This window comes from Tribolium castaneum, chromosome 5, assembly GCF_031307605.1.
Source record: "Tribolium castaneum strain GA2 chromosome 5, icTriCast1.1, whole genome shotgun sequence".
In the NCBI taxonomy this organism is placed as follows: Eukaryota; Metazoa; Arthropoda; class Insecta; order Coleoptera; family Tenebrionidae; genus Tribolium; species Tribolium castaneum.
Window position 1 is genome coordinate 7,591,277 of NC_087398.1, and position 22,462 is coordinate 7,613,738.

A 22,462-nucleotide genomic window follows, 5' to 3' on the forward strand; every position below is an offset into this window, starting at 1 on the left:
GCCTAAAAATTTAAAAAAAAAAAGCAAATGTTACTGGATTTTAACAATAAAGCCACCCCTAATTCATAAATATATCGAGTAACATTAATGTAGTTATTTTACTACAGATAGATAACGTGTTTTTCACATGTTTCTAAAAAAACTAAGGATTCAAGAAAATGTTCAACTTGTTGACTTTAGACCGATTTAAATCTGTTTAATACTTACTTATGTAATTAGTTTTTTTGGAAATTGGTATTTAACACGAATAATAATTAATTATACATAATAATAAATAATATGTGTTATCATCAACACCAATTAATAAAAAATATTTTAATTAATTTATTATATTTGGAATATACATAAAAAATAAAAAAGAAAGCGAGGAAGGTGAAAACAGTAAAACCTCTCACAGAAAAAAATAAAATATTAATTCTGATAGGTTACGTTAGATTGAAAAATAAAGTTAAATTTATGCAATTAATTGTTTTAATTTTACAGTTTGCTTCTACAACATTTAACCAGAATTACGGTAGAAATATCACTATGCATAGAGGGAATAAATAGAAGCTGCCGTAAAAGGAAAATTTGATGCATTATTTACTCGTATAAAAAATTATTGACATATTTTTTGTTTTATTTAAATCAAATCTAAGGTAACAACAATTTTGTTTTGTTAATGTTGTTAGGTTTATTTTGTATGTAAAAAATAAAAGGTTGATTTAATCGAATCGGCTTTCAAAATTTATTTCAAACAATTATACAATTATCCTTTGAAAAATGTAACATCTAACTCTAAACAATATATCTCACGATTGTCTCTAGGCGTGTCTAAATACGAAAAGTTAACAATAAATACTATAAACAGCTCATATCATAAACAAACGAAGCATTCTTTGGTTTGCAAAACAATATAATTAACGACTATATGCTTAAACAGATTAAATCAAACGTTACAAGACAAATGGTACACAAAAATTAAATATTTCGATAACTGTTCCATATACGTATGACTAATATCTATAATGTCAAAAACCTAAATAGTTGTGTGAGTTATTACTATGATCAAGACATTGTGTAATATTCATTATAACGTAATGGCAATTTCGATGCCAAAGACTTGAAAATGACTAGCGTAACACCCTTGAATGACTAATGTAACTTGCGGTTATCATTGGGCAAACCTCGCCACACTCTTCGATCCTCTCTTTGAATGTCGCTATACGAACGTTCTGAAATAGACGAATTTAACATCCTTGATGAAGCAATTGTACCCAAATTTACCTCTAAATTTTATAAATGGTATGTCTTGGATATTAGGAACATTCCGTTTCGAGAAATTCGAAGTCTCTCTAGTTGAACGAAAAGAGCCCATGCCTCTAAGGGACGGAGGTTGGATGCACAGAACATCCTGATTCATTCGATAAGAAGTTATTGACGGGGCTTCCAGGGTGCTATCGTCGTAGGTGTTAATGTCGATGTCAGTTAAAACTGCAAAAAGGAATTTACATTTTAATCAAACACGTTTATTTGTGAATTTGTGAAAAGTGCATTGTTTCAAAAGACAATGTTTACATTGTTGCAGGCAATTAATAATTGTTTGACCAAATAAACGACGTTTTGAAATCACTTATTAAGCACACACAGCAAGAGATACGTCTATGACAAACGACACTTTCCCATGAATAAATCGCATTTAGTGTGCAAATGGCATTTAGTTCGTTTTCTGCATATTATTCTCACACCATATGGCATTTGCAAATATAGACAAGTTCGTGAATCTGTCTGCTCAATAACTAAATATGATAAATTTAGAAAAAAATGTGATACAAATACGGAGTAATAAGTACCTACTATTAAAAATTAAAATACATTTTTCGTTTTTTATGCCCTTTTAATTCTTAATTCGAAACAAATTCGTTCAAAACCTGCTAGGTAAATAAAAAATAAATGCATAAATATTGTTTATCATGTTTACATCGTCATTGGTTTCCAATAACTTGAGGAAACGTTCTTTTGCAAACTCATCTGGTGTAAAATTCATTTTATGCTGATTACTTATTCTTCTCTTCACCTAATCGCCTCACTAGTTAATGAGTCATAAAGTTACAAATCAGTTTCACCTTCAAATTTATTCTTACTTGAACATAGAAGCATTTTGTTCAAAACTAAGTACACAGCATTAAAAGTTGCTGCAACCAGAATTGACGAATAAACATTTACTCACTCTGTTATTACAAACAATTAATGTATGTATTAATTTCTCTTGTAGTAATTAAATTCGCGACAATGAGGCGTTCACGTCGACATAAATTTACAACCTCCTGAAAGTTATTTACCGATAATGTTCAATTAGTTTAATAGAAGAAGCACATCTGGCAAGCATAATTCAATTTGATTCATTTATTCTCCGGCGTTTTTTGTTAGCGTATGAAACCGTTGTTAACATTTATGTACCTACGGTGTGTAGATTATGGTTCAGCTTTATAACGTTTGGATGATAATTTCAGGAAAAGAAACTGCAAAGTTAACAGTTATGTGCAAGCGTTCTAGGCAAACGCATAATTTAAGCCTTTTTATCTCTCCAAAGCCTCGTGGAGATCTGTTATAACTAGCTATAAGAACAGGTACCACTTATCATTTTACCAATCTCAGCACTATAATTAAATCAACAGTAATTATTCCCAGAGCGTAAAGAATTTGCAAATCGAAAAAAGTGTAACATTTACGCGCAAAATACCTTAAATCACCATAAATTTAGCCATAACTGAAACACCTGTTATACTTGAAGCAGTTATAGTAATTACATCATGCTCCACACATAAAATGCAAGCCTAGCAAGGGAAAGTATGACCTTTATTTTACGCGCTGTGACAAGGTCCTAATTGCTTTCACACGATCCTGAACAGAAATAAAGTAATGCACTTCAGATTTATTCAATTCAAAAAGTCGTAACAATAAATTGGATCAAAAACTTGTAGTTTTTATTGTATAAAATAAACCAGAGGTTCGTGGCAATTATTTTTATATAACACTGAATATTACAAGTAAAAGAAAGTCGATTGTTATCAACCTCGAGTATAATAAAAAGAAATCGGCTGACCAACCGCGAAATCTAGTTGAAGTTTTGTTGGTGCAATGAATATCTGTAATCTAGCGCAATTACATTCGGAGCACATTGAATGACTTTGAAAATCGGAGGATCAAAAGAAGTCAAGAAGTAGAGCAGTCGGACAATAAAGTACAAGTTGTACTTTTATTTTGTGTGACTTAATTAGTAGTTTAGCAAAAATGGATGAGATAAGCACAAATCGGGCACAAAAGCGACTGGATGAGATACTGAAAGTACGAGCAACGACACGATTTTACTAAATTAAAGCTACTTACTTTCTTCTTTTTCGAAAAGAAAACGGGTGGTATCTCCAGCGCTTTGGTTTGTAAATTTTGGACGCATAGTTACTGCCTAATAAAAACAGAAGCTGTGTTGTTAGAAGCAAGAAGAATGTTAATAGGAAAGTCGTGATAATTTAAAATTAAAGTAATGGATGCAGTGTGATATTAAAAGCGATACGGAATGAAAATACTTACGAGACAGTCTGTTATCGAGGGTAGGATGCTCCCAATCCTTTTCACTAGGAGTCCACTCCCGTCTTCTTATCACGTCCTGTCTTACGCTGTCAGTGGGTAATTGCCTCAAAGCTGCAGAAATCGAAATTTTACATTTTTAATAATTTTTAGTTCAAGAATTGTCCAAATATTTTAATCATCTTTATCACAAAGTAATTAATTAATTCCTAACTGGCCAGACGATCGTAAATTTCGTCACCAGACATTGCTAAATAATTATGTAATTATTACAAAATTACTCCGTCGTACTAAATTCATCAAATTCCCTGAATAACACAGTTTCAAGTGGATGTAAATAAGAAAATCTAACGCGGAGTAACGTTAGTTGTGTTTTTCTTGATTTGTGATTTGTTGCATGCACCGCTCTTGTGCTCAGTAGTGTAACAAATTAAGATAAAATCTTACGTAGTTTGTGATGAGGAAGCATCCATTCTCCCAACGACCCTGTGATGTTGTTATTATCTCTCGGTTTTCCATCGTGTGAGTGTCTCAGTGCTTTCCGCCTCTCCTTGCTCATCAGCATGCACTCTTCAATCAGCTCAAACCAGTCTTCTAATCCGTCAGGCGTCCTCAGGAAAATTTTCCCGTCCCTTCCCAGCACCAAAGCCACGATGCTATACGTCTTCTTGTTTTCCCATTCGACTCGTTCAATGTCAACCAGCTTGACTTTGAAGAGAAACTGCCCCATTTCCGATATCCTATCAGCTCCGGAAGCTCTTTGAAAACAGTACAAATAATCGCGCGTTAAGATGAAGTAGCGCTCCTTCCAGCGGCTGAAGAGTTTCTTGCGCTGCTGCCACAGCAGCCCCCGCTTGACCGTGGCAGTCGACTCCTTTCCGAAGCTCGAAGAAAGAAGAGACTGCAAGAATAATTCCAAGATGAATATTTGAGGTGGTGTGGGTTATTTATTAAATAGCCGTCCCCAGGCGCCGCACTTAGGGCGCCCCTGGGAACTACAATGTACTCCACTCGCAATTCCTTGCCATGTATACGGTTTGGGGAAAACATTAATAAACCGAATTACGCCGATATGGCATTCGCTGAATTCGATTGGATTTTACATACCAAAAGTAGTTATCTTGCGGCGCGTGATAAAAATGCCTGCGGTCGTTGTCCCGGAAGACGTTCGACCGATTTGCATCCGGTTTGCCGCAGGTTGAAATCTTTGATATAAATTAGAAACGGCGACATTTATGGAAAAAATGCGCACTTTTATGGCAGCATCCTGCTAATTGCACAAATAACTTGTGCAACTGCTCGCAAGACTGGAGATTATTCAGAAAATTGTCACAATTTATCACCATTATGCTGATCGGAAGACTTTCTTGTCGGCTCGTCGATAAGAGATATTATATTGTTGTGGGCAAATATGCGGCCGTTTACCAAGTTTTTACATTTTATACATTATTTATTGGGGAGTCTGAACGGTCTATAAATTTTGTATTGCTCCGGCTTTCTGCTTAATGCGAATCGAATATAAATACATAAAGCAGGGACTTCAAATAAAGTTTAGATACCTGCTTAACTTATGAAGGATCCGAATCCTGCAAACGTCTGAGCTCGCACATCTACGTTTGCTTTTAAAAATATAAACTTTAAAAGATCGATGTTGAACTTCCGTGAAAATTCTTTGATACAGAACGAGAAAAGTTCTCAAGAAATTATGAATAATCAGATCATTACATTATTAAAATGCAGCGACATTGTTGAAAATCTAGTCTGAGTTGTTGCACTGGCTGAGTGCTTGGAGAAATGCATTTATGATAGCAGGTTTTTATTTGTCAGCTACAACTATGTCTTGGGTTTATTGTAATAAATTCTAGTCCTCCAAATCTAAAGGTTATGTAAATGTGACCCTCCAGCATGCATTCTTGCGCTTTCCTTTGTAGGCGCTGTTATCTCTTCGTTGGCAATTAAACTAGCAACGCCACAACAATTATTAACAACAGCACTTTTAAAAATAGATAAAAACGTGTAAGTCAGAAGCCAGAACTTCCTTCCTCCGTCATTATCACTCGTGATAAGGCAACAAGCGGCATTCTGTTTATTATTGTTTATCATTTTTGTTACCATTTTTTAAACAGGTAGAAAATAGAAAATTGTGTAAACTGTAGCATACGGTGCAAGGGAGAAAAATTGGAGTCCATTTCCAAATGCAAGGCAATGTTGTGGAACTAAATTCGCTAAGAAAATGAGTCTGAACAAAACAGGCAACTTATTGCTGGATTTATATGAGTGCAGTCTGCATTCTTCACATTTCGAACTGTTTTAATAAATCTCTAAAAGCAATAGCTTGTACTTATCGTCTGGATGTTCGTATTTTTAGTTTTTTTGGAAACGTATTGTGAGGCTAGAGCAACGACCGCAGAATTTGAAAAGTTGAGATAAATACTTGGACAAAATTGGAATAAAATAATACGGCATTCCGGTAGCCATTACTCACGACTCTTTTTAATAAAAAGCGACTTCCTGGCGTTATATAAGGCGATAGATTTTATAAATCTGTCGACATTTATCGACCGTAAGCGGATGAAAATGATGCCACTAATTTTCGCAAAATAAAAATTACTCATAGAAAAGTTTTCTCAAGTCTTTAAATTTAGTTGTCACTGGGTGAGCAATGTGTCATCATTTACACACTCATAGTGAGAATTGTGGAGGCGTTAGAAGTTACCATAGACAATGCTAGACTCTTGCGTAGGCGTTATCAGCAATTTCCATTTGCAAATCGGCAGGAAATCGCTGCAATTTTTTTAAATGGGCTCCAATAACAGGTTGTCTTCATTGTTATTCAACCCGAGCGTCGTCCTTCCGCCGCAGGATGACACATTCTGCATCTTACGGCAATTAGCATGGGTGTCGCAAGACGGTCAAGGCAATGACCAAATATCCACTCAAAAAGTGCCTTATCAATTTGAGTCGAGAATTGCGTGCACGAGACAGGAGCAATTTCGACAATTCCTTTGTATGTTTAATAAGTAATTAAAATGCGAGTCCCACTAATTGACGTGAATCACTTAATGGTGCTATTAAGTAATGAGCAGTTTTTTAATCGTAAATCTTTCGGTGGTTCAAGTTACTCATGTCCGTGGTTCCGCGATTAAATTTCGAAACACATCCTTCCGTTTAGCTACTTGATATGTCGAATTGTTCTAACGCGGATTAAAGCAGGATTTTGGAAATCCTGCAAGGCCGCATTAAAATTGGGAAAACTTGCTTCCACAATGGAATCAAATGAAGCTGGAATAATAGACCTCACAACGAACCAGTAGATTAAAATGATGAAAAATAGACATAATAATCGTAATTAGGTGAGCACTATATCGTGTAATGGCTCCAGAAATATTTTTATTGCAACATTAGTAAATTACAGCTCTTTCCAATAAATAATTTAAATGTCAAGTAAGTTAATTATATAATTACGAGTAATCAATACTTTATTTATTAAACGGGATCGCAAAGTGTAGCTTAAACCATTAAATTCCTCTTAATTTTGAATCCACTCTTTGCAATTAAAATCCACACAAGTATTTATTAAAATAGTGGTAAATAATTACTTTCCCGACCTCGATGGCAACGACAATGTTGCACAGAGACACAAAGTTTCATTAAATCATTACAAACCCAAAGTGATTTCCAAAAAAATTTGTCACAAGGAATAAAAGCAAAGTAAATATTTAAACAGAAATTAAAATGCAAGTAGAAAAAGTTTTTTCTGTTTGCAACTTCTCCGCTTTGATATACGAAACTTTAAACAGAATGTAAACATCATTTAACAACTTTTCAAAATTAGAAAAAATAATGTATTCCAACCGAGTCAAAGTGGGTATAAAAATTACGTAAACAAATTAAATTTTTCGTTTATTGACTGTCGTAAATAATAACTGTGCGGAAGTATGATAATACTCAAAGAAAAAAATTGCGAAACCTGAAAGTTATTATATTGTGACTAAGATTTGTTAATTACAGTTTTAATTTATTTAACATTAAATGACGATGTCGCGCCTTTGCAAACAGCGCACGCAGGCAGGCATTCGGAGGCTGAAGAGCACAACGTGTCCAAAATTTAGTAATAGTCCTGTGTACCCAATTTTTACGATGTCTCGAGCCTGCAGCCTCGAAAAATTTTGTTGACTCGAGATCTCTCGAGATTAGTGTTATCTCACTTTACGAGATAAGAAAAAAATCAGGAACATGTGTGAATCAGTTTCGTAACACATCATCCCATTAGAAAAATTTCACTGTTAACCTTTTTGTCATCTGTGTTGTTGCGTAATCCGATCAGGCTTTTTCTTAACGAAGAGATATTTAATTAACTCCGGGCGTCATTGTCATTCATGACACCGGATCGATGATCGGCCAAGTTAAATATGCATTGTCTGCAATTGAAATGAATCGCAAAATATGCAAATAAACGGTTGGGAAGATGCAAAATGAAGAAAGTAATGATTTTGTCGCGTTATTGTTGTCTAGTCATCTGAAATTCTGCGGGTGGGTCAACGTCTACACTAATTTTAATAATGACGGAAGATCATAGTGTTAAATGAGTTGATTGGTGTTAAAACGCCGATGAATCATCGCCAAAACGCTTGCTCAGAGCAGGATTTGCGAACAATATTTAACAATTTGTAAAAATGTAGTCTGTGCAAGTAATTGCTTAATTACTTACGCAAATTGTGGCTAACATTTCCCCGTTTTAATGACTGATAATTGTGACTAAAGTGTATCACTCTATTGAGGTCATTTTCAGCACCAGCGTTTTTAACAAGTGGCGTGTTAACACTACTGACCAGGCAGAAAAATATTTATGTTTTCTTTATCAATATTTATATTGTTTTACAATTATAAAAACGATAAAATCATTGTAAAAGTACAACAAACACTGAGTGAGAGTACACTGGTAGTTGATGGCTGGTCTTTGCCCGATAAAGGATTGTTTATTAATTAATCCCAGTCCAATTTAACTGAAGACTATAATGCTTACTAATAAAAAATAATTATTTCAAGTAATTGTAACCACATTTAATGAAGTCGGCAGTTATAGAAAGTTGCAATGTCGGAATATGTTGAAACGCTATCAAGTCTGTGGCTCAAAAATAACACTTCCGGTCGACCTCAAGAATTTTTCAAAATGCGATAACAAAAAACAACCAATGATCTGACTTATCGTTTCACACGTGCTTAATTTTATCTAAATCTTTGTTCGTTTGAAATAGCTTATTTATTGTCTCCCGCTAAGAAACACTTGTACTACAGTAGAAAACTGCATTTTCGCAATTATCGCAAGATAATTCTCCAATTCCGATTAAATACCGATAACCCAAAAACATTAATTAAAGCGGGATTAACAGATTCTCTTTTTAAGTCGAAAAAACGCATAACGCATTTCTGCTTGTAATTATTGTCGAGCTCATTATGAATTCATACCAAAGAAGAGAAATTCGCTACCTCGACTTCTATACAGCTTTTATTCCATCGTTATCCATGACTTGCATTCCCATTTATAGTCATCTACTGTTGTTCGCCAAAACTGTCGATTGAAAATAGAAATTGGTTCGTTCGAAAGTGATCAGACTAAAAAAATGTCGCACTTATTACTTCTACGTTCTATATCCCGCCGTTATCGCTTTAAATATTTGTTTTACTTGATTAAAACCACTACTGATATTCCCAACCAACCCATTTCCACTTGTAATTGTAAATCTGCGTCATTTAAAATTTTCTTGCGTTGTCTAATCTTTGAGATAAATTCCAAGGTGGGCACGGAGCAAATTTCTTACCCCTGTTTTTCTAAATCGCTTAGTTTGGGATTATTTTGTCCATTTGTGAGTTTAGTTAATTCCCGGGATAATCCATGGCCCGGGAAATAATTGAAATTTATAGTGAAATCTTCCAAATTCAATTAATTCTGATGAGGAATTATTTGTGCGTACAACCCCCGAATCCTGGTGTCTAAATGTTATCAGCAAGTGTATATTTCAAGTTTCCACTTGTGCTACAAAACAATACATTCGTTCTTGAATGACGGGGGTGGAAAATGGGCGTTCGCTTCTAATGGCTTCTGAAATATTAATGTCACTCTCGACTGACAATGCAAATTACCCCCTCACTCAACAAACAAATATTTAAATTTTTTCCGACTCGCATTATAGGTTGGGCAGTTTTAAACAAATTAACAACTGCAGGGCGTGTTTATTGCACTTGCCGGGAATATTAAGCGAAACCCAGTTACGCGTTACAATTATTGTACATGCTTTCTCCGGTTTTTTCATACGCAACAACACGAATTTGTGTAAGAAAGTGAGAAATAACAATCCGTGTAATTGCAGCGGATTTCTCTGTGTTTGGGCAATGCACTCGCTTCCTATTGTTTGAGGGTAATAAGGACACACTAAAGGGTTACCCAGCGAATGACCCGTTGCTAATGTGATAGTTCTTTTTTATTAATAAAAGTCCACTATTCGCATTCAGAATGGGTTTTAAACTCCTGCATTGTGCTTGATATAAAAACTGAAAAACAAGTACAATTGCTTATAGAATTTTAAATTAGTTTAAATATGCAAAAACCCGCTGTCATACGGTTCGAAATCATCTATTATTCTATTCAAAAGTTTATTCTTGACTAGGGTTGAAACGCTAATGAAAATTTGATTACTTGAATTAATTTATTACCATTAATTTGAATTGCAGTGAGTAACGAATATTTATTTCGTTACTCACCTGTTATCTATCAAAAGTTGCTGGTTTGTTTGCCCAATTATTTACCAAAGTTAGTAAAAATAAATATGACTACTTGGAAAGTTGCTCCATATGATCCATTTTTTACGATGTTGTGCCATATGTGCGTTGATATTTTTCGCACACTAAACCACATTCCATAGTGGAATCTATTTATTATAAAGTTATTAGTTTTTAACTATTATCAGTGCATAAATTTTTATCGCCTGAAATAGCTTGACCTTCCTTATTTGACCACCAATCGTAAATAGAATCAATTGACGTCCGAGCAATTATTACAAAAATTAGCAAGATTCTCAATCCAACTATTTACTCACGTTTAAAGTTTATCAAGCCTACCAAATGTAGTACATAAATAATTCAACCAGACGGGAATAGAACGGCCAAATTTTTTGCAGACGTGAGTAGTGTTTTATTGACATTTTCCATTTACAATCGCTTCAACTTATCTCGCATGTGAAAACTGTCAAAAGTAACACATTTGCGTGCCATTTTATTGCTGTCACCATTAAAAATTCGGCTGCTATCTAAATTCCCACGTTTTATCGGATCGAATATGCAAGTACCAATTTAGGCACGATTTTTTTGGAGAAATCAAAGGCATTCACCCTTAGAAACAACTTTGTCTTAAATAATTGTGCTAATTATAATAGTAAAAACCGTTTTTAGAGCCACTCTCTAGCTCCGGTTGCTTAAATCTGCATCAAGTCCTCCAGACATTTTGTCCAATTTTAAAATCACAGTTTGTAGATTTTAAATTTGGGACAATATTCCGAACAGAAAAAGTGAATTTTTGCTTGCGTACAAGATGTGTGGCAATGTATGTACTTAATGGACGTTATTTGTTTTTTTTAGAAACATTTTTAAGAAAAGCAACTTATTTTAACGAAATCCATTAGCAAGTAATTATCAAGACTACCATACCATTTCTTGGTTGCTGAAAGGGTTCTGGTGATTCTGTGCTAAGAGGCAGGCCGAAGTGATTTTCAGAAAATTGTAAAAATAAACATAAAAATTGCTATAACTTTGTGTTAAAAACTAATTTAGATCAGATGTAGTAAACTGTTCCACTGAACACGAATAGAAATCTCTAAATCAGAAGCCAGCATTTAGTAGTGTCCTCAAGCATGCTATCATATTTTCTAATGTTGCTATTTCTATTATTGGATGACATTGAATGTTCCACTTGCATAAAATCTTGATTAAACTTTTTAAATTACAAACAAGCAACCAGTAAAATCTATTTTCGCAATGATCGCCAATCAGCGAAACTTTGTCTAAATGGTTTAACAAATCAGTGCTTAATTTTCCTCACTAGCAATTATGCCTGTTCATTAAAAATTAATAAACCTCCAAAGCGAAATTACCCGTTTTCTTTTTTGTTCATTAATTCCTTGATGAGTTTTTAAGAGATTCAAGCTCGGCGGGCAGTCAATCACCTCGTCCAAATTTTGAAAGTGAATGCCTTACCTGCGTGTACTCGGGCCTTGGGAAGTACCTCCTGTCCCTTTCCAGGCCCTCCTCGTGCCGGAGCAGCACCCTTTCGACTCGCGCCAGAATGGGGGAGTCCAGGACTCCGGCGGGCCGCTCCGGGGGCCCGGAATCGGCGTCGGTTTCCACCAACATCGCACACAAATCCACAAACGTTCAAAATGTGAATGCGCGACTGGCGAGCCTGTGAGTGATGTATCGTGAGCAGCGAACGGAAAGAGACTAAGCTGTGGGGAATACCTTCGAGCTTGGAGTGGCTGTGGTTAGGAGCGATATGCGCTCCTCGATGCACTTCTCCGGGAATTTGCGATTTTACGCCCGGAAAAACTCCGGTCCAAACAATTTCGGAATTCCACGCTCGGGTGTTTATCGAGTCGGGAACGGCATAAGCGCGATTATCTTTTTTCACTCCTGGTGATTGCGAACAGTTTCGGCTAATTTTGCGATTTCTATCAGTTTCTACGAACTTATCAATTCGAGATGAGTGGTGTTGGGCATAACCGAACTTTATTGATTACTGCGGTTTTAATCATCCAGATAAATTATTATCGGGCGTAAATGGGGCTCCAAGCCTTTTGTCTTGACTTAAAAAATCAAACAATAAATTAACTGATAACACTTTGGTCTGGAAATGGGCTAAGGACCATAAAATCATTACAAGGACTCAGTTTGGCGAAAAATTGTGGTTTGGCGATAACAGAATTATTTTCTGATTGCAGTAGTTGTAACGTTGTGTGTATTTGTGACATCGATTTTATTTTAGCTTAGTGATAAAGTTAATCGTACACACGTAAATTTTTTGGCTTTAGACAAATATTGAATACTAATAATAGATGCCATAAACATTTTTAATATTAAGTTTGTGATCTTACGACAATGGTTTATATTTACGTATGTTATCAAAAATAATTGACGACTACGATTGATTATAATTTTCAGCTTCAGGCAATTTTTAGAGCAAACGATTAGGTAGCGTCTCTAATCGGGACAAATAAAGGTGAAATGAAGTAATGCTTGCTTCCGGGAAGTGTCACGGATACGAGAAAGTAAATTTCTTTGATTAATTGTTCTAGGGTGAATGTTATACATAAAAATTTCTGTTTATTTAAATACAAATTAAAACGTTTTGTTTCTTTATTTAATGAATTAATTAATTTGATGATGCGCATTTTTTAAAAATTATAAGTTATTCCTCCAAATGACGTTTTGGTGTAGATTTTTTTACAAACAAAGGGCTGGTATATTTAATATTTTGAGTGACTCACGTCTTTATTCATCCAAGGCTGAAACGGACACAAAATAGAATTTATGGGTGATGAGTAGTGATGACGTTGATGTCTAATGCTCTATTATCAGATTTCAGGAAACTTTAAGCTTTGTTGTAACTTTATTTAATAAGAAACTTCGATTATGTCTCTACATATACAATCTACATAATATAATTTACTTAATTTTCTACCAATTCTTAAAAAGTTCATCTCATTGCATTACAAACAGTTTTACAGAAACATCAATGTTTAGCAAAATAAAATCTTCACTTTTGTAAAATAATATCTACAAAATAGTTAGTAGTTAAATTGTAAATAATAATTCAATGAATAAATATGTTTGGTTCAATTTCTTTCAGTCTGGCAATCTTACAAAATTAAATACTTCCCACTTTAATAAAACAAGATAGATTTAAATCAAAAGGCCAAAATAAATCCAATTAATTAATAAAAATTCAATTGATAAATACGATTGTGTGTTTCAGTCTGTTTTTAACTAATTCGGCAATTTTTTGAGGAACATTTTTACAAAGTTAGAGTGCTTTCACTTCAAAACAAGATAAATTAAAGACAAGAGGCCAAAATAAATCAAATTAAATAATAGTTCAATGGATAAATAAACATGAATATGTTTGTTTCAATCACTTTCGAACTAATTTGGCAATTTTTTGAAAAAATTTTGCAAAATTAGAGTGTTTTAAAACAAAAACCCAAAATAATGTCTTGTCTTGGATGAGCCAAAAATTATAATTTTGGAACCAGATTTCTAGAAAAAAGTCAGTTTTTCGCTAGTGAAGCACTTTAAACGGACCAAAAGAACATCAATTTTGATGTAAAATATGGTCATTTTCGATAAAATTTTGTAAAATTTTGGCAAATATCTCACCCAAAAATAAGATTAATCTAAGGAAAGGACAAAAATAATGTCGTTTTCAACATTTTTTATTGACTTTTATTATTTTTTTTAAGAAATTTACGCAAAGTAAGTGAATTTTCGTAAAAAAAAACAGCTTGAAAATGGCAAAAGTCGTTCTTTAGTGCTAATTTTTCAATCAACCGAGTTTACCTATCTGGGCAAAATTTTGAGAAAAAAATGCTTTTTCAACATAAATGGATAAAAAATTTGAAAATGAAAAAATAATGATAAACTAAAACGTGTTTGTGCAGAAATTAGTTTCTCATTTATAAAATAAACTAAATTAAGCGAATTATCAAAATAATGTTGTGATCCACCTTCTTCGCCATATTTTAGGGAAGTTAGAAAAAAAAGAAAAGTTTTTTGCCATGTTGTAATTAAATTTTGCTTTGATATTATTGCTTTTGCAATACAACAGAAAAATAAACATTTGTTTTTATTGAAACTTAGTTAAAAGTAAAATGTTAGAGATGTAGTAACTACAAAAAAAAACATAAGACTTGCTTTGTAAATTTTTTCACCTAGCTTTGAACTTATGATGAGCCGACAAACACGAACATAACACTGTTTTTGTAATCAACGTACTTGATCATCAGCAATCATAATCACTCGTAAAAAATCAAATTCTCCTGGAATGTATCTTTAAAACTATTATTACTTTGTGTGTATTCATAACTCTTGACTGATGTAACGTGAAAGTTAATTTTTAACAGCATTTTTTCTAAAATGTGGGCTTGCCACAAACACGTTTCTCAAATATTGTTATTTTTAGTACAAAGTTCATTGCCAAGTTTGGCTTTTAATGTTTAGTATTTTGCTTTTCAAATTTGTAAAAATATTTGTTTAACGATAAGGATATTCGTCTCAGTGCTACGTGCTATTTATTTCATTGTTTTATAAACATTACATTGCTACATTTTAATACTTATTTTTTACAAATTATAAAATAAACTTCGTAAAATCATTTCAAATGTGCTGGTAATTGTTGCCTCCAGAACTCCTGCCTGGCATTCAAATATTCCACAGTCTCTTCGATAGTTTTAATAATGCTGGAGTCATCCTCCTTGAATTTACATTTCAAATTCGGGTTCTTCATCAAATTATCGAGATACTCCTTATCGGGCCCCAACTCCCTCAGCAGTCTGCTCTTCCGCCCCGACTTCGCTCTGGACCCCGGAGTGGTCCTCTGTCCGCTTTTCCCCGACTCTGTCGACTCCGGAGTGCTCGTCTTCGTTTTTTCCGACCGACTGGACGCAGGCTTCGGCGTCAGCAAATTAGCGAAAACGTTAGGCGAGCCGATGGCGTTTTCGATAGCCTTCTGGGCCTTATGCACCCCCAGTTTGAAGTCCTCGTGGTCGGGGCGGATGTGCAGCCCCCTGTGGTAGTACATCAGGCTGTGCTCGAAGTCTCCAAGGTAGTACAGGGCTTCGGCCTTCTGGTAGATCGCCCTCAGGTAGGTTTTGTCGATGCTGAGGGCCGTTTCAGCGTCCGTTAAAGCGTTCTCGGGCTGACCCAGGAGAATGTAACACTTACTTCTTGCCACGAGAGCGCTTTTCTCGGTCGGATTCAGCTCCAGAGCCTGCAAATATTTACCGAATCAATACGACATGCACGCCAGGTTTTGTGCTCGATGATGACATCAGCCTGGAACACAGCTTTGGATTATTTTTCATTTGAAGAGGCTTGCAAGTAGACAATTTTGTTTTTAATTAATTGGGGTTGCAGACTTGTTTAAATTTAAGATTTGGTTGCAACATTGCGAAATTTTCTTTCTTTCCGATTTATTTTTTGATTTATTAAAACCTGATCACTATGACTGAACGTGTAGGTAATTTAAAAGAAATGATAAAATAAAAAACAAAGCGCATTTAAATATATACAAAATAAAACACCAACATATAGAAGTTTTACGTTGAAATTAGAAGTATATAAATCACACAATTATAGAGGTAAAAATGCCCATATAAAATATATCATTAGTTCTCATAGAAAAATTCAAAAAAAATCTAGAAAAAATTTAAGGATTGGTGAATTTGTCCAGTCTATTCACAGTAATTTCTGTTGATGTACTCAAAAATCTATTAAATGAATCAATTGATAAAAGTGTTTTTCTAAATCTTGGAAAGAGTTAAATGTTACTCCAATTCCTAAGATAAAATCACCCACATGCTTCCAAGTTTTACGTCCTATTACTTGTTTTTTTTGTTCTGCTCTGGCTTTTTTAACTAATGAAATACTAATAGTTCTTGATCAAAGTAAAGCATTTGATCTAGTAAGTCATGAATTCTTTATTATTATCAAAAGTCACAACTAAAAAATCAATGGAGTGAAAGAAAATGTTTGAATTGGTTTTGTAGATATTTAATAGAGAGAGGGCTAAAAGTAATTATTAATAATATCATTGAATCTACATTTCAAAATATTAGAGCTGGGGTGCCACAGGGCAGTGTACTGGGTCCGATGCTGTTTCGATATACCAGGTGGGCAACCTTATCGCGCACCTAGGAAACTCGCGAAAATAAAATAAATAATAAATAAAAAAATTGCATTTTTTTGCCTGACTACACGTTCAAAAGATATCTCCTTTAATTTTTTTATAATTTTTTACTCGCAGATAAAAATATTAATTGAAAAAAAGTAATTTTCGACTAAAAAGTTAAATTCTGAATTTTATACTAAACTAAGCGTATATTTACTTCAGATAATTGTTTACAAAATTAGCAAAAAAATACAGATCAGATTTTGAATTAAACGCACTTTTATATTTTAACTTTAAAAATTATTTTTATTTATGAGTTGCTACTTGTGGTGTCGTAAATTTAGGTGACAATGTGAACTGTAATTGGAGTAAGATTGTAAAAGATTTCGTTAGGATACTTCAATCAGGCATCAGTTTTTGTCAATTTTATTGCAAGACTGTAAATAAGGGGCTTCTGGTAAATGATCTTTTTCTGGGAAAATTATACCATCTTCTAATAAATTACGTGTCTGGTTTGCGTCTAAATAAAAAGACCGATTATTTAACAAACAAAGTAAAAACTAATAATTCTGATACCAGCGTTCGATGAGCTAACAGGTAGGGATTCAGTTAGTCTAAAAACTTTGTAGTTAAATTAACAATTATTGCACAAAATTTCACAAAACTGCTACGACTTTATTTATTAACAAAAAAATTTAATAAAAATCCAGAATGGTCCTTGGTCCTTTTCAATGTACAGGCTGGTGTGTAAAATTTCAGGATTTTCATTGCATTTTCTTGGGTGTGCGATAAGGTTGCCGCACCTGGTATACCTTTGATCTTTCTAATTATAGTATGACTAATTGTAAAATTCATATGTACGCTGACGATATTCAGTTGTATCTGTCATTTCTCTTTAATGATTATGGTAATACTATAAAGCATATAAATAAAGATTTAAGCTGCAATAACGGTTATACAAAAAAGCACTGTCTAAATCTAAAAGCAAAGAAAATCTTAGCTACAATAATCGAAAATATTAGACAGCGTTCTTTTATTAAAAATAATCATCTTTTGATGAGCATGTACATTTTTTTTCAAATTTCAAACCCAAAAAAGTTACAAAAAATACAATACTCATGTATCAGATTTGTTTGTAATATAGTATACGTCATAGAGATCACATCACTACAATTAAAAGAGCTTAATGTTGAGAGAAGAATTAAAAGTTTATACATAATGTTTCTGTACCATCTTCATAAGATTAAAAAACCTGTATATCTGTATAATTTGTTAATTCGCAGAAGATATTCATAAATCACAATATCAATGTTAGAGCTAATTCTTATTGTATTCCTCAAAATCATACAGATAAGTACAAAGGCGGTTTTTCATATTTAGCTGGGACATTATTGAATAGATTTATTAAATATGTACAGGTGCCACTTAAGTCGCTTAGAAAAAATTAATGATGTGTTATTGTCAAATGTTGTGCAATGTATTTTTTGTGCTAGATTTTTGCTAACTGTTCCCTTTTGTAATATATCTTTATATTTAGAATCAAGTTTATTATTATTATTATTAGAACTCCGGTTGTTGGATTTTTGTGAAATATGTAAAGTGGTGGAACCTTTGACATAAAATTTATTGCAATTTGAAGATCCCCCCTGCACATTTCGTAGTTGCCCAAGGCCAAAAATGTGCCAGGCTCCGCCTCTTCAGGAATTTGTAGCGCTTTAGATCGATCTTGCTTTCTTTTTAGTTTCAAGGATTGCTTTATGTCCTTAGACCCCATATTGACAGCTGCAGCTCTATCTTTGTCACAGTAGAGTTCTTCACGTCTGGTGCCATTCCGCCTCCTTCTTCTCTTCCCCTTCTTTTTGATTTCTTCACTCATCAGCTCCTGTGGGGGCGGTATCGATTCGTCTGTTTTTTTCTTGCCATCATCGCCATCTTTAATTTCTTTCTCACTTTTGGGTTCCTCAATTTTCACTTCCTCAGATTTTGAAACTGAGTCGTCATCGTCAACGTGCACCCCCACGAAGCTTTGCAAAAGCTCGGCTTCACGTGAAATGCTGAGCCGCTTGTGCAAAGCGATGGGTGTTAATTCTTCGGACATGCTCGCTAATTACTAAAATTGGGGGTTTTGTGGGCGAAAAGCACACTTTTAACGACTAGATTTACCTCAGAATCGGTGGTAATTTGTGGCTACTTGAAATTATCGAAAATTTGCACTAATAATCGGCTTTGCAAGCGAGAAAACTGACACCCTTAGCCGGGTTTCTATGGCTACTAAGGTGTGATCAATTTTAACCATGGCACCCAATACCACTCACTTTTGTCAACACCTCGAAGGGTCTCTTGCCCTAATTTGAAACTGGCCGTTCGTCAGCAAAGCTTTCATTCAAATTTTACCCCTCATGTTTAATTAATTAAGTAGTTGAAACTTTGTACAACTTTCAATTAAAAAAGATTGTAATGTAAACGGGTGTGAGGTTTTGATTGAAGTCATTTCCTTGAATTTGATCGAAAATTGTTCAGCTAATCAAGAAACTATGTTTGCCGGTGTTGCATGTAACCCACGTCTAAATTTAAGACCTTCGAGAAACGAGAGATATCGTTTTGCTCTCCCGATACATTATTTGCGCCAAGTATTTACTCAGTTAACTGGAATTCTGCAAACTGCAAGCTAATATATCGATTCCGAAATAATTCAGATTAAGCACCCAGAGCAACACCTAAAAGCACTCTAAATTTCAGCCTGCACTCGCGTATTTTATTAACGACGTCATACTGCAATTGCCCGAATTTATTCAATTATTTATAATCGATAAGTAACAGGAATTTAAGAAGCGTTTCGTGATGTCATGACTCTCTTGAGTACCAGTTGCTTTCAGGAACATTTCGTAAATTATGAAACAGCAATGGAAACGTTCTTTAAAAAGTTTCAAAAACCTGAACCCGGCGCACTATTAAAGGGCAAAAGCGTTTATTTCGTTTCGCAACATTGAAAAGTGCCCTTCTATCTGGGAAAGGCTGTGCTCGAATTTAATCAACGTAGAAATTTCATTACTTTTAAAAACTGCAATTCATGTTTTTTTCCGGTGTGTTATTGAATTTGGTGGTGCACAAAGTTTTACTTACCTTGTTATAGGAGTAGATGGCTTTAGCCAAGTTCCCAACTTTAATGTGACTGTTTGCTTCCTCATACCAAAGCTTCGATTCTTTCTTTTGGTTCGCGAGTTTAATCATAGACTCTGAGCGTTGCCTTTTCCTTTCATCCGCCATCGCTGAATCAATAAGAACAACAATTAAAGCTCTTGAATTTTTCAAACTTCACTTTAGTTTTTTCCAACACGCCAACAGCGTATCTTTGATGTAATCTCGTGATGGATTTTTATTAAGGTAATTATTTTTCCTCGCATGTTTAATTACAAAAGGAATTCAATTTCCGCAAACACACATACACGTGATTTATATACGACTTGTGTAATGACACGGAAACTTATTTATTTATAATACTGTCCCGCTTCTGTTGTCTAAATTGGAGAATTTTTAACTACTCTTCTTTAATGAAATAAGTTTGGAACTTATTAAAGTTTCAGACGAATTTGGTGACCTCATAAAATTATTCCCTTATAAGCGCGCACACAGTTTTATTGTCTTATCAACTTTATTTATCGATTTAACGCGGCGATATTTACTTATCGTGATTAAGACTAAAACATAAACTCATAATTCATGAGAAAAATTATGTGACAGCGAACTATTGACGTAACAAATATAATAAAGCCAGGGGAAATATAATTTATCACTCGTAATTTTCTGCACCATATTCACTTCTTTTTTAAATGACTTTGGTCCCTAAATAAATGAAACGTTGGTGCACTCTATTTATTTTGCACCCTCAGACTCGTACACCGAAGAATTCTGCTTATCTTTGGCAAGAAGAAACTTTGTCCTGCAACTTGCAAGCTTATTATTTCTCTCTAATTAGAAGTGGAGGAACTTTTCAAACTAAAAAATAAGAAAACTCTGACCATTATTTTCGTCTTACTGGCAAATTTTGCGAACTTATAGAATAAAACCTTCTCTAGATAATGCGTAATCTCAGTTAGAGAATTCTAAAAATTGATAAAAATTTGGAAAGTCCTTAGCTCTGGTAAAACCAAAATGGTTTTCTTATGATTATGCTTAATTAAATAACAAGTAATTATTTAATGTAAGTGTCAGCTAAGTGTTTACGTAGATAACAATAGAATTTATTACTAATTCAAATCTCATTTTTCTCCTTCCTTGCTGTGTTACATGTTTAGCTTAATGATAAGTTTAATAATCTTATCACCATAGATGAACAAACTAGACATCTGTTTTATGTGGCAATAACGATTAAGTGTTATTTACTGAAATATGCCTTCGTCTGAAACTCATTCAAATGTTCTGTTGATAATTTAAAATTTCTTTGATCTATTTACAGTTAGTACAGGTTTATTCGTAGATTTTGAATTTTTCTTTAGATCAAAAGACAACTTTCTTTAATTTGCATAACATACTTATTATTATTGTTTTATTTTTAAGTTCGTGCAGTAATTCAGAGTATACAACAGTTCAAATAGCGTGGCGAGAAACGAAATTAATTTCTAATTGTTCACCGATAAGTTCTTTTAAACATACTGCTTATAAATGATTTTGTAAATGTGGAAATCAGGCAAGAAATAAAATACTTCGGCTTTCTGAAAATAATTCAATCCTGATGGCTTTTGCATTAACTAATAGACGCTAAAATATTTTTAAAAGAAAATCGATACTAGATAAAAAGCTGTTTAATAAAGGAATATTTTGATACCGAGCTGTCGTATAAATAATTTGGTGAACCCGGAAAAACAGTACAAAGTATCAGAAAATCCAGTCGTTAAAATTGGTGGATGCGCCAGAAAATAACTATTTGAACAATTACTTGTACATGGTTAAGTGGCTTCTATTTTTCTTAAGGAGCAAATTAATCGCAGCTGCGGCGTGCACAACAGGTGAAAAGAGTCCGTACATAAATATTAATTACGCCACCATAAAATTACAAACTCTTATTTACTTACTTATCGTAAAATAAACACGCGGATGCTAATTTATCTCGCATAGGAATTACGAGTGAGTTTTTGCAGCCATAACAATAAATAAGCAGAGGTATGTTAAATTACCGCTGCAAGTTCGTAAATAACGTCCATAAACTTTTAAAATCTTGCCTACTTACCTGCAAAGAGGATAAATTTTGGCAGCAAGAATAAATCCTTAACTCAACGACAAGTCGACAGTTCTTGTCCAAAAGGACACCATCTGCGAACTTATTCGTATTAAGGGCAAATCCGCGCGCTAAAGGGATTAGAACAAACTGATTACGGAAACGACCGCGAACAAAACCGCTTATAAACCAACCCCATGGCTGTATCGGCAGGGGCGACTCGTACAGGTGCACACAATAATCGATAGTTCAAAATTCAGATTTCTCGAGGGAATCCAGATTGAAAAGCGCAAGCAGTCGCATCTCCTTTTGCGGTGTTTGAAATAGAAATTCCGAGTTTGTGTAAAAGTGAAATTCCACGTGCGGTAATTTATTGCGATAGATTCAGGTTTGCTTGTTCTGAGCGATATTAATCAGCCGGTTGATAGTATATTTTATCATAAATGTTAAGAGAATAAAGAGCGGTATTATGCTATAAAACCACAAAAGAAACCACCAGCCATAAAGTTAACATTTTTTATGCTCTGCTTGTGCTGAACCTGTAGTTGGAATCGTTTCACTCCAAGACACTCCAAGATCGTAGAAATTAGCAGAAAGGCCGTATTTTATTTCGGTCCCGGGCGCCCCAATCAATAAAGTCAAATAAAGTAATGCATAAACATCATGTTAATTCATATTTCTTCTGTTGCGTGTGGGGAATTGACTCATCCATAACACGCGATTTGTCTTCGAAGTCTTAAACGTTC

General features: G+C 34.1%; 2 protein-coding genes and 1 long non-coding RNA gene across 5 annotated transcripts; 1 reads left to right on the forward strand and 2 right to left on the reverse strand.

Annotated features, from left to right (window-relative positions):
• Nucleotides 1–703: 703 nt before the first annotated feature.
• On the reverse strand, nucleotides 704–12,213 carry LOC100142172 (uncharacterized protein). Of its 2 annotated transcripts, XM_001813393.4 has the most exons (6): nucleotides 12,079–12,213; nucleotides 11,818–12,022; nucleotides 4,015–4,468; nucleotides 3,571–3,681; nucleotides 1,267–1,473; nucleotides 704–1,214 (listed from the first exon to the last, which is right to left on the reverse strand). In XM_001813393.4, the coding sequence occupies exons 2-6, from the start codon at nucleotides 11,971–11,973 to the stop codon at nucleotides 1,135–1,137; spliced, it is 1,008 nt and encodes a 335-aa protein (XP_001813445.1). In that variant the 5' UTR covers nucleotides 11,974–12,022; nucleotides 12,079–12,213; the 3' UTR covers nucleotides 704–1,134. The 2 variants fall into 2 exon arrangements, with proteins under 2 accessions (XP_001813445.1, XP_008193621.1); XM_008195399.3 differs by lacking the exons at nucleotides 704–1,214; nucleotides 12,079–12,213 and adding an exon at nucleotides 3,370–3,445 and having other exon boundaries at nucleotides 1,334–1,473; nucleotides 11,818–12,072.
• Nucleotides 12,214–12,417: 204 nt separating this feature from the next.
• On the forward strand, nucleotides 12,418–12,975 carry LOC135266294 (uncharacterized). The gene is made up of 2 exons (XR_010334208.1): nucleotides 12,418–12,729; nucleotides 12,778–12,975. It is a non-coding gene; the product is annotated as an uncharacterized LOC135266294 (long non-coding RNA).
• Nucleotides 12,976–14,580: 1,605 nt separating this feature from the next.
• Nucleotides 14,581–21,933, reverse strand: LOC103313081 (uncharacterized protein). 2 transcript variants are annotated; one of them, XM_008195397.3, is made up of 3 exons: nucleotides 18,665–18,811; nucleotides 18,111–18,611; nucleotides 14,581–15,601 (listed from the first exon to the last, which is right to left on the reverse strand). In XM_008195397.3, exons 2-3 carry the CDS (start codon nucleotides 18,597–18,599, stop codon nucleotides 14,984–14,986), a joined length of 1,107 nt encoding a protein of 368 aa, XP_008193619.1. In that variant the 5' UTR covers nucleotides 18,600–18,611; nucleotides 18,665–18,811; the 3' UTR covers nucleotides 14,581–14,983. The 2 variants fall into 2 exon arrangements, with proteins under 2 accessions (XP_008193619.1, XP_008193620.1); XM_008195398.3 differs by lacking the exons at nucleotides 18,111–18,611; nucleotides 18,665–18,811 and adding exons at nucleotides 19,625–19,770; nucleotides 21,729–21,933 and having other exon boundaries at nucleotides 14,588–15,601.
• Between the last annotated feature and the right edge of the window lie 529 nt (nucleotides 21,934–22,462).

Bases quoted from the DNA above. Each gene is read 5' to 3' on its own strand.
- LOC100142172 (XM_001813393.4), bottom strand. From the start codon at position 11,973: ATGTTGGTGGAAACCGACGCCGATTCCGGGCCCCCGGAGCGGCCCGCC. The intron at 1,474-3,570 runs GTAAGTATTTTC...TCCTTTTTGCAG, and splicing joins CCTCGATAACAGACTGTCTC to TTTTAACTGACATCGACATT. The intron at 1,215-1,266 runs GTAAATTTGGGT...CGTCTATTTCAG, and splicing joins ACCATTTATAAAATTTAGAG to AACGTTCGTATAGCGACATT.
- LOC103313081 (XM_008195397.3), bottom strand. From the start codon at position 18,599: ATGTCCGAAGAATTAACACCCATCGCTTTGCACAAGCGGCTCAGCATT. The intron at 15,602-18,110 runs GTTCCACCACTT...AAATATTTGCAG, and splicing joins CAATAAATTTTATGTCAAAG to GCTCTGGAGCTGAATCCGAC.